The sequence below is a fragment of the Rhinoderma darwinii genome, chromosome 12, assembly GCF_050947455.1.
Source record: "Rhinoderma darwinii isolate aRhiDar2 chromosome 12, aRhiDar2.hap1, whole genome shotgun sequence".
Classification (NCBI taxonomy): Eukaryota; Metazoa; Chordata; class Amphibia; order Anura; family Rhinodermatidae; genus Rhinoderma; species Rhinoderma darwinii.
Window position 1 is genome coordinate 2,577,535 of NC_134698.1, and position 16,213 is coordinate 2,593,747.

A 16,213-nucleotide genomic window follows, 5' to 3' on the forward strand; every position below is an offset into this window, starting at 1 on the left:
AGACCCTGCATTTGCTGAGCCAGGGTCTCAAGGCGGTCCATAGTAGTGTGAGGGACCGGGGTAGACTAGGTATATGGGCTTGTGATTATGTAATGGTGGGGGTAGGGAAACAGACAAGTGAGCCCTAATCTACCCGCCACTCAGTCCCTGCCTACTTGCAACGACCCGCCCTAGGCGACGGGGTACAACTGGGCGACGGTCCCTACGCTCAATAAGTGCATGACAGACAAACAGACAAGGGTACACAGAAGCTAGGGAAAAGGGGCGGTTACCCACGGCAACACCGTGAGCAACAAGAGTGGTGAACGAGCCGAGTCAAACCAGGAGTGTACGAGGTACCAAACGCAGAGCAGGAGAGTAGTCAGTAAGTCAGGGTCAATATGAAGCAGGGTCAAATAGTTCAAGAAGCTGCAGCAGGGCCAGGAAACCAAACGAGAAGAATCACAAGCAAGGAGGAACAGGAAAGGCAGGTAAAAATAGACAGAGGGCGGGAGCTAGCTCCGTCTGGCCAGGCTGTGATAGGCTCTCCCACTCCTAAGCCTGTCATCCTGAGTGGAGGAAGATGTAGTCAGTCTCACAGACATAGAAGCAGGTGCAGACTGATTACCTATGGGCGTAGACACAGAAGCTGTGCCTGGCAGATCCTTTACAATGTAAAATTGAGACCTAATTTGGCGATTTACAAAGTATTGGTTCACAATTGCAGAGGCTCAGATGTGAAATAATAAAAAGAAACCCCTGAGAAGTGACCCCATTTGGAAACTGCACCCCTCAAGGCATTTATTAAGTGGTGTAGTGAGCATTTTCACCCCACAGGTCTTTTCCATAAATGAATGGTGCAAATTAGACATTTATATTTTTCCCTAGATATGCCATTTCAGTTTTAAATATGTCATGCCCAGCTTATGCCACTGGAGACACACACCCCAAAAATTGTTAAAAGTGTTCTCCCGGGTATGACGATGCCATATATGTGGAAGGAAGCTGATGTTTGGGAACACTATAGGGTTCAGAGCGGAGGGAGCGCCATTTGGCATTTGGAGAGTGGATTTTGCTTGGTAGTTGATTTGTTTGAGTATTGCTGGTGTTTCCAATTATAATGTGGGGGGTACATGTAAGCTGGGCAGAGTATATCAGGGGCATAGTCAGGTGGTATAATAATGGGGTAAAAAAAAACAATAAAATGATCCATAGATGTGTGTTACGCTGTGACACAATCCTTTCTGCACAGGCCAGTGTCTCACTGATATATGGCGTCCTTTCTTATCCCCCTTTTGGTCCACACTCGGCACCTTTGCAGTTTGGGGAATTTTGCTGGGAAAGTGTTGTCCTGGTATAATACGGGCGCCCTCGCTTCCAGCAGATAGGTTTGGGCCCACCCCTTCCTGGTTCCCTCATTTTAGGTCCTTTGATAAATAGCCTCTTGAAGCAGAAGAAATGTTCCCCTCGGGTTGCACAACTGTATTTTTTTTATTTCCTGATTTATTACAGCCATAAATAATTTTATTTTTTCATAGACGTAGTGATATGAGGGCTTTTATTTTGTGGGATGAGCTGTAGTTTTTATTGGTACCATTTTGGGGTACATGTGACTTTTTGATCACCTTTTATCCTATTTTTTGGGAGGCCAGGTAACCCAAAAAAAAAACGCAATTTTGGCATAGTTTTTTTAGGTTTTTTTTATACAGCGTTCACCACGCGTTATAAATTACATGTTAACTTTATTCTGCGAATAGAGAAGCAAAAGGCACGGCGCCACATGGTGCAGGTCAATGAGATAACGGGAGAGCCATAATCCTGATCAGTTATGCTCACCAGGTAGATATATGATAAAGGCAGAAAGTAATCAGTCCACTTCGTGCTGCTGCCAGGATCCAAAGCCGGAAAACCAGACCGGTTACCGCTAGTAAAACATGTGGACAAAAGAAGGCAAAAGGGAGGATCCTATAGGGCGCTGCTGCGTGGTTGTTTCGAAGGTGTTCAAGGATGATAGATGCGAGTGCATACAAGTAGAAATGTATTAAATCATACAGGCTACGCGTTTCGACACTGTACCAGCGTCTTCCTCAGGCCGTAAAATATACATACACGGAGGTTATTTATATACTAAAAGGGGTCGGACAAACAGGAAGGGAATAGAGGTCATACAGGGGAAAGGTCAAAAGGTGAAAATGACGTCATCGGTAGTACAGGTATCGGGGAATTGAATAAAAAGTTATTTAGCGAAAGAATAATGACTAACTTTACCTAAGAGAAAGAAGATTAAGATGGTATAGATGTTAGTACCCTGAGCAAATTCAGAAAAAACGACATTCATAATTTGACATACATGTAACTACAATTGCAGTTGATTACAGTCCATAAAGAGTATCTTAAAAATACCATTTAAAAAGTTATTTGGAGATTCATTATAATAAATTCATTTATAAATACATTTAGAAATATATAACTTATGGGAACAAGAAGTAATAATGGTTGGTAAAAACTATATAATTGAATGCATAAAATAACATAGATGAATATATAAAGAGATTTGCCAGATGTTAATATAATGAATAATTAATGAACAGAAAAATAAACTGTCGGGCAGGGATTTGCTTAGTTTGTGTATTTGTAGGAATAATACGAAGATCTTTTTCTTTTTTTTTTTTTTTATATATATATATATATATATATATATATATATATATATATATATATATGTATGAACAATGGAATCACTCGAGCACAAAAGACGGGTAAACATACACGCAAGGTGTGACTGACAGTCAAGTACCCCCAGCGTGCGTCCTCACAACTGGGGCAGCAATACGGGGCGAATGTACAGGCATTCACCAATACTCAGAAGGAAGGGTTATCGCATAAAAATATAAATATATATGAATTAAAAGTGTTAAAACGGGGTATAAAAGAAATTTCACAGTTTCTGTTTAGTAAGTTATTTGGATAACACAGAAATTATCCATGTTAACGGGGTCGGAAAACAGCGCTGTACTATTAGCGGTAGTACTAACGGTGGTACTTGGCTGTCATGAATAACAGACGAATAGGAGTATTTGTAAAGAGAAATTATACATGTAAAAAGGGAGTTGAAACAATTGTATCTCTGGCCGTTCTGTATTTAGACAGTACTTTTGGGCGTCTCTGTTATCCAGAAAGCCACCGGTGAGGTGTGATCCCGATAGTATATTAATAGAAAAATCGTGAGTATTGTTACTCTCCGGGGTATAAAATATTTAGGTAAATGGTCCCCTAGGAGAATTGAAGAGACCTATGGGTAAAACTAATAAAATACATATATACATATATACACATGTATGTACATAAACACGTGGATATACATACACGAAAGCATACAAAATTGGAGTGACGGCCTTATATATATTTATTTTGGTGTGAGACACCGATAGTAATCATCTAGAGAAAAATCTAAAAGTTGTTATGAACAAAATTGTGTGATACATATAAACAACTCTTATTCTTGGGGCGGATTTCTGTGTGGATTGGTGCGTATTGGGGCATCAATCCAAAGAGGATTCCGAAATGTCATTTAGACCTCGTGGGTTCAGTGTCTGTAATTTCAAGATCCAATAATTCTCTCTTTGTTTTAATCTATGGAATCTGTTGGGGACATCAATTGAAATATGCTCAATAGGAATAATGTTTAGTGTTTCAAACCGTCCATTATGAAAAGAGGTGCAGTGTCGGGAAAGGCTGTGTTTGAGAAAACCTGTGTTAATGTTAGATCTATGCTTGTTCATTCTCGTGCGTAAGCATTGTGTTGTTCTGCCCACATATTGTAGATGGCATGGGCATTCTATTAGGTACACTACATACGAACTACCACAATTAAGAAAAGATTTGATTTTAAAGATCTCTTTTGTGACTGTAGAAATGTAGGTGGTTTGTCTGTGGGAGATGGTATTGCAACACAGGCATCGCGGGTGGCCACATTTAAAAGAACCAAAAAGAGTAGGGAGCATTTTGGGGATTGATGGTTTAGATTTTTGCACTCTGCTGGGCGCAAGAAGGTTTTTCAATGTTTGTGCTCGTCTGAATGTAATCCTTGGTATATCTGATAGGTCATTAGCTAGGTGAGGGTCGTTTTTTAAAATCTTCCAGTGTTTTAATAAAATCGTTCTGATAACTCTATTCTCTTTATTAAAAGTCGTAATAAAATTAGTATTATTGTAGGGGGGCTCCGTTTTCTTGTAGGTGTGATTAATACATAGTTCTTGAGACATCTTAGCGGCTTTGGACCGAGCTCCTTTGATTAAATTAATGGGAAAGTTTTTTTCCTTGAATCGTTTTTCTAAGACATTACATTCTTTGTTAAAATCAGTATCATTCGTGCAATTTTTCCTTACCCTTCGGAATTGTCCGAAGGGTACATTCTTAATCCAAGGAGGATAATGTGCGCTTCTAAAATCTAAATAGCTATTAACATCAACTGACTTGAAATGTGTTTTAGTGTTAAAAAGGTTGTTAGTTGAATCATAATTGATTGTCAAATCTAAAAAGTCAATTGATGTTATGGAAAAGGTGTGCGTAAAAGATAATCCAAAGCTATTATCGTTTAAAATTTCCATGAATTTAAGAGCCTCTCTTTCTTCTCCTTTCCAAATAAAAAGGAGATCATCGATATAGCGTTTATACAATAAAATGTTTTCTTTAAAAGGATGATCACCATATATGTATGATTCTTCGAAAGCTCCCATGTATAAGTTTGCATAAGATGGTGCAAAACAGGTGCCCATGGCACAACCCTTTATTTGGTTGTAAAAACTGTTCCCAAAGGTAAAAAGATTGTGTGTCAGGACAAAATGGATACAATTGCTTAAAAAGGTGGCCTGCGCTGCCGGGATAAAAATACTAGTCGATAAAACAGAATTAATTACTTCTAAACCTTTATCGTGTGGGATGTTACTATACAGGGCATTCACGTCAGCTGACAGGAAATGTATAGGGGATGTGTAATGGTCAACTTTCAGATTAAATAATTCTCTTATCAATTGATCCGAGTCTTTTAAGTACGAAGGTAGATTGAGTACATAGGGTTGTAAGTGCAAGTCTACGAAGTGGGAGAGATTACTCGTTAATGACCCGATTCCGGAAATAATAGGACGTCCAGGGGGATTAGTGGGAGATTTATGAATTTTCGGGAGATGGTATATAAACGGCATGTTTGGGAAGGGAACATGTAAAAATCGTTTCTCTCTCTTTGTAAGTAACCCATCTCTGTCAGCTGTATCTATCAGACTTTTATATTCTTGTATATACAATGGTAGTGGGTTAGTAGAGATTTTGTGATAAAAAGAATTATCAGTAAGAATGAGTGAAGTTTCACTTAAATATTTGTTCTTGTCCTCGATCACAATCCCGCCCCCTTTGTCGGCGGGGCGGATTACGATATCTCCATTGTTAATTAATGATTTTATAGCCCTTCTCTCATAACGTGTGAGGTTATCTGAGGGAATATGTGGGTTGTCAAGTGTTCTAAAATCGTTGCCTACCAGAGTGGAATAGGTGTCTATAAAAGAGCCTTGGTGATGTAGTGGGTAAAATTCTGATTTGGGACGGACATCTACTGGGACAGCAGCAAGAGTATTGTCAGTCGTATTGGGATCAATAGTAGGGGTTGGTACTGGATGGGACTTTAAAATTGAAAAATGTCTCATTAATGTTAATTTTCTAGTGAACCTATTCAAATCCATGAATAATTCGAAAGGGTCTGCTGATGCTGTGGGACAGAATGAGAGGCCTTTATTCAAAAGACTTTCCTCATGTGTATTCAGAATGTGTGACGATAAATGTAATATTTTTATGGTTTGGTGCAGTTTCTCTTGATGTTGAGTGATACAGATAGGTTTGTGTAGTTTCTTTCCCCCTCTTTGTCCTCTGTATCTGTATCGAGTTTTCTTTTGGTTGAGATTCGTTGTATTTTCGGAAAGAAGTGAGTGATGGGTTGTGCTTTGGGGCTCATAAGGTAAGGAATTAGAAGGTCCTGGCTGGTCACTACAGGAGTGAGGGGTGACATGTTTAACTGGGAGGGAAGCCCTAAAAAAGTAACCGTAGAATGGGTGATATCCGAAGAGGAGGTCGGATAGTCTAATTTAGGGTATGTGGTCGTACAACTTTGTTCTTCATAATGAGAGAAGATATGGCTGTTGAAAGAGTTGTGGAACGGTGGATCTTTCATTGGTAGAGAATTGGACGGAGGTGTAACCGAAAGAGAAGAGATGTCATGCGTAGACAACTGTAATAAAGACATTGAGTTTTCTTCAATTGAGTCACTAAATGGTGAAGTGAGTCGATCTATTATAGGAGTCACTTCCATTACATCTGACGATAGTTGTAAACGAAGGAGGTGGTTTTCTAACTCAGACGATTTAAAGGCATTCATTGGTATATGAGGTTGAAGCGATACAACTATTGGTTCGGTGATGAAACCTGAGGGAGGATTGAAACCTCTATGATCGGAAATGGGTTTGATCGACGATGTAGTGGTCGGAACCTTTTCTGTAGTAACGTCATGAAAAGTATTAATTGTTACTTCTCTATTGGTCATAGTAGGGGCAGGTCTGTGTTTGGAACTGTTCCTAAATGATCTACTGTATGTAGTTGGTTTGTACGGTGAAAATTTAGAGTTAGGTTGGCCTAATTTCTTAGGTATGAGAGGAGTGTTGGACTTGTACGGGGTATTGATACCTTTACCCAAAACGGGGCGTGTCACTGACCTCCAATCTCCAAGGGGATTAGAGGTATAATCTGCTCGGTCTCTTTTTAACTTATTAGCCTTTTTTGTAATTAAATCTTTTTCATAACTGGTTAGTCTATTGCCAGTGGATAATTCCAATTTGTGGAAATCTCTATGTCCAGAGAACATACGCAATTGCTCTCTGATTGTAGATATCTCCACAATGAGTGAATCACTAAGGGAGGTTCTTTTGTTAAATAATCTCTCTAGGAAACCCATATGACAACGTTTAATATATGAGTTCCAATCAAGACTGAAGACTGCATCCATAGGGTAAGGATTATTGAATAACAATCTCAAACCCCTGGGTGCAATGTTCTCTTTAATATAAATTTCCAAAAAGCGGCAATCAATGTTTTGTAATGCTTCTTTTTTAAGGGCATCTTCTAATGTTAGATAAAGGTCAGTCATTTGTTTTAACAGTTCAGGTGCAGGGTCTGTACTCACTGCTTCAGAAGTCCTTGGAGGGATATCATTCGTAATCAATTGTGATATAAGTAGTTCTCGTAGGTTGTCTCTCTCATCAATAAAATCCAACATTGTGTCTATTGAGAGTAGTTTGTGAGAAGAAAGGCTTGCACAGTCCAAAAATCAAGAAATTCAACTCCCTTTTTACATGTATAATTTCTCTTTACAAATACTCCTATTCGTCTGTTATTCATGACAGCCAAGTACCACCGTTAGTTCTACCGCTAATAGTACAGTGCTGTTTTCCGACCCCGTTAACATGGATAATTTCTGTGTTATCCAAATAACTTACTAAACAGAAACTGTGAAATTTCTTTTATACCCCGTTTTAACACTTTTAATTCATATATATTTATATTTTTATGCGATAACCCTTCCTTCTGAGTATTGGTGAATGCCTGTACATTCGCCCCGTATTGCTGCCCCAGTTGTGAGGACGCACGCTGGGGGTACTTGACTGTCAGTCACACCTTGCGTGTATGTTTACCCGTCTTTTGTGCTCGAGTGATTCCATTGTTCATACATATATATATATATATATATATATATATATATAAAAAATAAAAAAAGATCTTCGTATTATTCCTACAAATACACAAACTAAGCAAATCCCTGCCTGACAGTTTATTTTTCTGTTCATTAATTATTCATTATATTAACATCTGGCAAATCTCTTTATATATTCATCTATGTTATTTTATGCATTCAATTATATAGTTTTTACCAACCATTATTACTTCTTGTTCCCATAAGTTATATATTTCTAAATGTATTTATAAATGAATTTATTATAATGAATCTCCAAATAACTTTTTTAATGGTATTTTTAAGATACTCTTTATGGACTGTAATCAACTGCAATTGTAGTTACATGTATGTCAAATTATGAATGTCGTTTTTTCTGAATTTGCTCAGGGTACTAACATCTATACCATCTTAATCTTCTTTCTCTTAGGTAAAGTTAGTCATTATTCTTTCGCTAAATAACTTTTTATTCAATTCCCCGATACCTGTACTACCGATGACGTCATTTTCACCTTTGGACTTTTCCCCTGTATGACCTCTATTCCCTTCCTGTTTGTCCGACCCCTTTTAGTATATAAATAACCTCCGTGTATGTATATTTTACGGCCTGAGGAAGACGCTGGCACAGTGTCGAAACGCGTAGCCTGTATGATTTAATAAATTTCTACTTATATACACTCGCATCTATCATCCTTGAACACCTTCGAAACAACCACGCAGCAGCGCCCTATAGGATCCTCCCTTTTGCCTTCTTTTGTCCACAAACTTTATTCTGCGGGTCAGTCCAATTCCGGCGATATATTTTATAGCACTTTTTTATGTTTTACAACTTTTTGCACAATAAAATTACTTTTGTAAAAAATTTATTTTTTCGGTCGCCAAGTTGTGAGAACCATAACTTTTTAACTTTGTTGTCGACAGTGCTTTATCAGGGCTTGTTTTTTGCGAGACGAGCTATAGTTTTTATAGGTACCATTTTTGGATACGTGCGACTTTTTGATCACTTTTTATTCCAAAGTTTGTAGGGCAAAGTGACCAAAAAACAAACTGGTATAGTTTTTTAAGTTTTTTTTTATGCTGTTCACCGCGTGTAATAAATAATATAATATTTTGATACCTCAGGTCGTTACGGTCGCGGCGATACATAATACGTATGGTTTATTATTTTTTTCAATAATAAAGGACTTGATATGGGAACAGGGCGATTGTATTTTATTACTTGAACTTTTATTATGTTTTCAAACTTTATTTTTTCACTTTTTTTGTATACTTTTTTTACATTTTTTCTCAAGTCCCACTAGGGGACTTGAAGGTCCAACTATCAGGTTTTTTTTTTCTAATACATTGCACTACCTACGTAGTGCAATGTATTAGATCTGTCAGTTATCCACTGACAGCAAGCCGATTAGGCTTCATCTCCCGGCGGGGCATAATCGGCTTCCGTAATGGCCATTGTTTCTCCTGTTGCCATAGCAGCAGTCACCAGTCCTGATTGCCTGTCAGGGCTGGCGATCTGCTAGTAACTGCTAAGATGCAGCAATCGCTTTCGATTGCTGCATCGAAGGGGTTAATGGCAGGGATCGGAGCTAGCTCCGGTTCCTGCCGTTACAGGTGGATGTCAGCTGTAAAATACAGCTGACTTCCACTGCTGATGGCGCCGTCTCAGCTCCTGAACTGGCGCCATATTGCCGACGGCTACGGAAGCCGATCAGGCTCCGCCGCCGGGCGGATCTTGACCGGCTTCCGTGCTAGGCAGACCGAGAGGCCAGTATTAGGCCTCCGGTTGCCGTTGCAGCCACTGGAACCCTGGCAATTTCATTGCTGGGGTTCCGATGAGCTGCAAACACCTTAAATGTAGCGATCGCGTTTGAACGCTGCATTGAAGGGGTTAATGGCGGGGATCAAAGCTAATTTCGGTCACCGCCATTACAGCCGGATGTCAGCTGTAAGATACCGCTGAGATCCGGCGATGATGGCACCGGCTCAGCTTCTGAGCCGGTGCCAAACATTTGGCGTATGGATATGGCAAATTGTGGGAAGCACTAGCTTTCCATGGCGTACCCATACGGCAAATGTCGGGAAGGGGTTAAAGGGGCTTGGCAATTGATTTCTTTATTAAGCTTGTTCTGGTGCTGTATATATGTACTGAGCTTTGTACTGGTCCTGTATATATGTACTGAGCTTGGTTTTGGTGCTGTATATATGAATGAGCTTGTTCTGGTACTGTATATATGTACTGAGGTTTGTTCTGGTGCAGTATATATGTACTGCCCTTGGTTCTAGTGCTGTATATATGTACTGAGGTTGGTTCTGGTCCTGTATATATGTATTAAGCTTGGTTATGGCATTGTATATATGTATTGAGCTTGGTTCCGGTGCTGTATTTATATATTGAGCTTGGTTATGTTGCTGTATATATGTACTGAGCTTTGTAATGGTTCTCTATATATGTAGTGAGCTTGGTAATGGTGCTGTATATATGTACTGAGCTTGGTAATGGTGCTGTGTATGTATATATATATATATATATATATATATATAGATAGAGCTTTGTAATGGTGCTGTATATACAGTGAAGGAAATAAGTATTTGATCCCTTGCTGATTTTGTAAGTTTGCCCACTGTCAAATACATGAACAGTCTAGAATTTTTAGGCTAGGTTAATTTTACCAGTGAGAGATAGATTATATTTAAAAAAAAAACAGAAAATCACATTGTCAAAATTGTATATATTTATTTGCATTGTGCACAGAGAAATAAGTATTTGATCCCTTTGGCAAACAAGTCTTAATACTTGGTGGCAAAACTCTTGTTGGCAAGCACAGCAGTCAGACGTTTTTTGTAGTTGATGATGAGGTTTGCATACATGTTAGATGGAATTTTGGCCCACTCCTCTTTGCAGATCATCTGTAAATCATTAAGATTTCGAGGCTGTCGCTTGGCAACTCGGATCTTCAGCTCCCTCCATAAGTTTTCGATGGGATTAAGGTCTGGAGACTCGCTAGGCCACTCCATGACCTTAATGTGCTTCTTTTTGAGCAACTCCTTTGTTGCTTTGGCTGAATGTTTCGGGTCATTGTCGTGCTGGAAGACCCAGCCCCGAGCCATTTTTAATGTCCTGGTGGAGGGAAGGAGGTTGTCACTCAGGATTTTACGGTACATGGCTCCATCCATTCTCCCATTGATGCGGTGAAGTAGTCCTGTGCCCTTAGCAGAGAAACACCCCCAAAACATAATGTTTCCACCTCCATGCTTGACAGTGGGGACGGTGTTCTTTGGGTCATAGGCAGCATTTCTCTTCCTCCAAACACGGCGAGTTGAGTGAATGCCAAAGAGCTCAATTTTAGTCTCATCTGACCACAGCACCTTCTCCCAATCACTCTCAGAATCATCCAGATGTTCATTTGCAAACTTCAGACAGGCCTGTACGTGTGCCTTCTTGAGCAGGGGGACCTTGCGGGCACTGCAGGATTTTAATCCATTAATGTGTTACCAATGGTTTTCTTGGTGACTGTGGTCCCAGCTGCCTTGAGATCATTAACAAGTTCCCCCCGTGTAGTTTTTGGCTGAGCTCTCACCTTCCTCAGGATCAAGGATACCCCACGAGGTGAGATTTTGCATGGAGCCCCAGATCGATGTCGATTGACAGTCATTTTGTATGTCTTCCATTTTCTTACTATTGCACCAACAGTTGTCTCCTTCTCACCCAGCGTCTTACTTATGGTTTTGTAGCCCATTCCAGCCTTGTGCAGGTCTATGATCTTGTCCCGGACATCCTTAGAAAGCTCTTTGGTCTTGCCCATGTTGTAGAGGTTAGAGTCAGACTGATTAATTGAGTCTGTGGACAGGAGTCTTTTATACAGGTGACCATGTAAGACAGCTGTCTTTAATGCAGGCACCAAGTTGATTTGGAGCGTGTAACTGGTCTGGAGGAGGCTGAACTCTTAATGGTTGGTAGGGGATCAAATACTTATTTCTCTGTGCACAATGCAAATAAATATATATAATTTTGACTATGTGATTTTCTTTTTTTATATAATCTATCTCTCACTGGTAAAATTAACCTAGCCTAAAAATTCTAGACTGTTCATGACTTTGACAGTGGGCAAACTTACAAAATCAGCAAGGGATCAAATACTTATTTCCTTCACTGTATGTTCTGAGGCTTGGTTCTAGTGCAGTATCTGTACGTACAGTGTGAATCTAATACTGTATCCGTACACTAAACTTCTGTATTTAGGAGATGTGATAAATAAGTGGGACATTTACCAGAGTGCAGGACTTTACCCCCTTTTCTCTCCCAACACTACATGTAAGATGTATATCACCATTTTCCAGCATCCATGAAGCGCCAGTCTGAATAAATTTCCCCCATAGTTTGTGTACAGTTATTTCCTTGTAGGGTTGACTTAGAGACTTATATATATATATATACACACACATGTGTATATATATATAAATATTATATATATATATATATATATATATATATATATGATGTCTGTCCGGTATATACAGGGGTGATGGGGTTATATATAGGGATGATGGCTGTCTGGTATATACAGGGATTATTGGGGTAGTATACATGGATGATCGGGATAATATACAAGGACGATTGGGGATAATCTATACAGGGATGATTGGGGATAATCTATACAGGGATGATGGGGATAATATACAGAAATTCGATATAGGGATGATGGCGGGCTGGTATATACAGGGATGCGGGTTACATACAGGGATGATGGTATTATACAGGGATGATCAGGGTTAAATATAGGGATAATGGCTGTCTGGTATATACAGGAAGGATGGGGTTATATACAGGAATGACGGGGTTTATATAAAGGGATGATGGGGTAATGTGCAGGGATGATGAGGGTTATATACAGGGATGTTGGGGATATTATACAAGGATAAAGGGGGGCAGGAATTATTAGGTTTATATACAGGGATGATGGGGTTGCATACAGGAATGATGGGCAGGGAAATGTGGGTTTTATACAAGAATTATGCGGTTTATATACAGGGATGATCGCTGACTGGTATATACAGGGATGATCAGAGTTATATACAGGGATGATGGCTGGTGTATACAGGGATGATGGCTGGTATATACAGGGATGATCAGGGTTATATACAGGGATGAAGGGGGTTATATATAGGGATGGTGGCTGTCTGGTAAATACAGGGCTGATTGGGGTAATATACAGGGATGATGGGGATAATATACAGGGAATATATTTAGGGATGATGTTGGGCTGGTATGTACCGGAATGATGAGGGTTATATACAGGGATGATGGGGTTATTATACAGGGATGATCGGGGTTATTTATAGGGATGATGGCTGTCTGGTATATACAGGGATGGTGGGGGTATTATACAGGAATTACGGTGGTTTTTATACAGGGATGATGGGGATTATATACACCGATGATAAAGGTTATATACACAGATGCTGGCTGGTATATACAGGGATGATGGGCGCAGGAATTATGAGGTTTATATACAGGGATTGATTGGTTAGTTAATATACATGGATGATGGGCAGGGATAATGTTGGTTTTATACAGGGATTATATACAGGGATGATGGCTGGTATATACAGGGATGATCAGGGTTATATACAGGGATGATCTGGGTTATATACAGGGATGATCGGGGTTATATACAGGGATAATCAGGGTTATATACAGGGATAATCGGGGTTATGTACAGGGATAATCGGGGTTATGTACAGGGATAATCAGGGTTATATACAGGGATGATCAGGGTTATATACAGGGATGATCAGGGTTATATACAGGTGTGATCGGGGTTATATACAGGGATAATCGGGTTATTTACAGGGATAATGGGGGTTATATACAGGGATAATGGGGGTTATATACAGGGATAATCGGGGTTATTTACAGAGATGATGGGGGTTATATACAGGTATGATGGGGGTTATATACAGGGATCAGAGTTATATACAGAGATGATGGCCATATTCCACTTAATGAAATGAATAATTTTTATAACTATAAATAGGTTATAAATGTATTTGTTATGGAGATTGGAGAAGTTACTTGTTTTGGTTCATCTTCTCATCTTTACATTTATTGTCTTATTTTTACCACAGACGTCCAGAACTGTCACAAGAAACATTTATATGAAAAAACTGAGAATCTTCTAGAGAACAAACCTCCAGGAAGTAACCTGGGAGAGGAACGTTTTCCATTCTGTACCCGTTATGTGAACCTCATCATTGTCTCCACTGATCACTTTAGAGAACGCTCTGAGAATGAGCTCATAAGGACCGGCGTAAAACATGAGGAATATTTAATGAAAAAACAAAATGAATTACAACGCATTTACCCCAACAAGATGTTCCGTTGGTGCCACCGATCTGGACTCGTGCCACAAATGGTAATGGTGAGCGGAGTGCCAGGTGTAGGGAAGACCACACTGATGCAGAAGTTTGTCTGTGACTGGGTGAAGGGGGTTCTCTATCAAAGATTCTCTTTTGTCTTTTTCTTCAAATTCCGGGAGCTGAACAGACTGGATAAGGTTAGTCTGGAGACCATGATCCTTCATCAATACCCATATCTGCGGGCGCAACTCAGGAACATCTTACAAGATCCAGGGAAACTTCTCTTTATATTCGATGGTTTAGATGAAACCGTTCATAAAGTGGATTTCACATCCCGTCACTTGTGCTCTAATCCTAAACAGCCGGAACATTGCGGTCAGATTGTCGTTAGTTTGGTGAGAAAGTCTCTTCTTAATGGTTGTTCTGTTCTCATGACCAGTCGCCCGACCAAACTGGCATCAATTAATTGTGAAGTTTTCCAGCAAATAGTAGAAATCACTGGATTTTTTCCAGAAGAACGACGGATGTACTTCGAAAATTTCTTTCCCAACCAAGAAGTGTCAGAAAGGGCTTTTAATTATGTGAAGCGGCACGACACATTGTACACGTTCTGTTACCTCCCGTCCTACTGCTGGATCATCTGTACAGTATTATCCAAGAGCTTCCAACTAACAAGTAGTGATCAGGTGTCATTATTACCCAAAACCGTGACTCAGCTTTTTGCGATATTTGTCGCCAACATTTTGTCCAATCACAGCCTGCACAAAAGTGACGCTCAGAAGATCCTGCAGTCCATCGGATGGCTGGCAGAACATGGAGTAATGAATCACATGATTATTTTTGATGAACGAGATCTGGATTCTTTCGATGTGGACAATAAGTCAAAGCTTTTATCAAGTTTTCTTATGGAATCGGAGGAACCGGTGACCTATTCCTTCTTACATCTCACTGTTCAGGAGTTCTTCTCTGCCTTGGTGCATTATACTGATTATTCTCCTGAGAAGTTACAGAAATCACTGAAAGAAGCCAAATCCTATTCTGATGGACGTGGTGAAATATTCCTCCGCTTCCTGTGTGGTCTATCAGACGGCTCCACCAGATCAATACTAGCTGGATACCTGGAGAAACAAGCAGCTCAGGCTTCCAGAGATGTTATCACTTGGCTGAAGAACTTCATTCTAGAAGAACAGAGTCTGGTGGAAAGTGAAGACAAGAAGCGACGGCTTCTCAGGACATTCTTCTATCTGTATGAAACCCGGAATAAGGCTCTAGTGCAGGAATCATTGAAATCACACACACGTTTGGACCTTTCTAATGTTTACATGTCGGCTCTAGACTGCGCAGTGTTAGCATTTATTCTGGGAACCTGCACAAATATAGAAGAACTCAATCTACGTGGATGTTCCTTACAGACTGAAGGATTAGAAAGACTTGCACCAGTGTTACATAACCTGCAGAATCTGAGGTAAAATATGCACATTTAATATCATTTTTTTATTTTAAGTTACTTATTTATAATATTTTAATTTTTGTGGAGTTTTTTTTTCCTTTCACAAGGTGGGAAGTATTAAAAATGAAATAATAATTTGACATGTTTTCATATGTTGGCCTCCAGAGGGAGCACCTCCCATAATTACAGCAAAGGGAATGAGGCAAAGCAACCTGACTCTCAGCTGCTGTACATGCTGTCACGGTGCGGGGTGTGAACCCACTGGGCCGTACCGCGTAGCGGGGATGGCAGCTGGCCAAAACGGAAAGCACACAGTTCAATGGTTCAGCGAGAGTACCTGAGGCAATCGTAGGCAGTGGCGAGGCGGACACGTCCAGAACCAGGCGGTGGGAAGTCGTTCGGTGAGGCGTAGCAGGGTAGCGTAGACTGTAGCACAGCACGGTAGGTAGCACAGCACGGCAATAGCACGAGGTAGCACGGAAACAGGATACGGGATACAGAATACAGGAGCAAGGTACACTGGGAGGCTGGAAGACACTGGGAGACCATAAGCAAGACGAACAACGGGAAAACTAACAACGCTCTGGCAAAGGGCAAGAGGGCAGAGCCCTTTTTATAGCCCAGGGCATCCTGGGCCAGATTACAGTTTTTTACAA

The 16,213-nt window shown here is 40.0% G+C and overlaps 1 protein-coding gene across 1 annotated transcript in view; it reads left to right on the forward strand.

The window, feature by feature from the left end:
• The window catches only part of LOC142665291 (NACHT, LRR and PYD domains-containing protein 12-like), a 169,360-nt gene that overhangs the window by 28,690 nt on the left and 124,457 nt on the right, over positions 1–16,213 (forward strand). Inside the window, exon 6 of the mRNA XM_075844941.1 lies at positions 13,877–15,572. Within this exon, the coding sequence (XP_075701056.1) occupies positions 13,877–15,572 (1,696 nt within the window). The remainder of the gene's footprint in view (positions 1–13,876; positions 15,573–16,213) is intronic.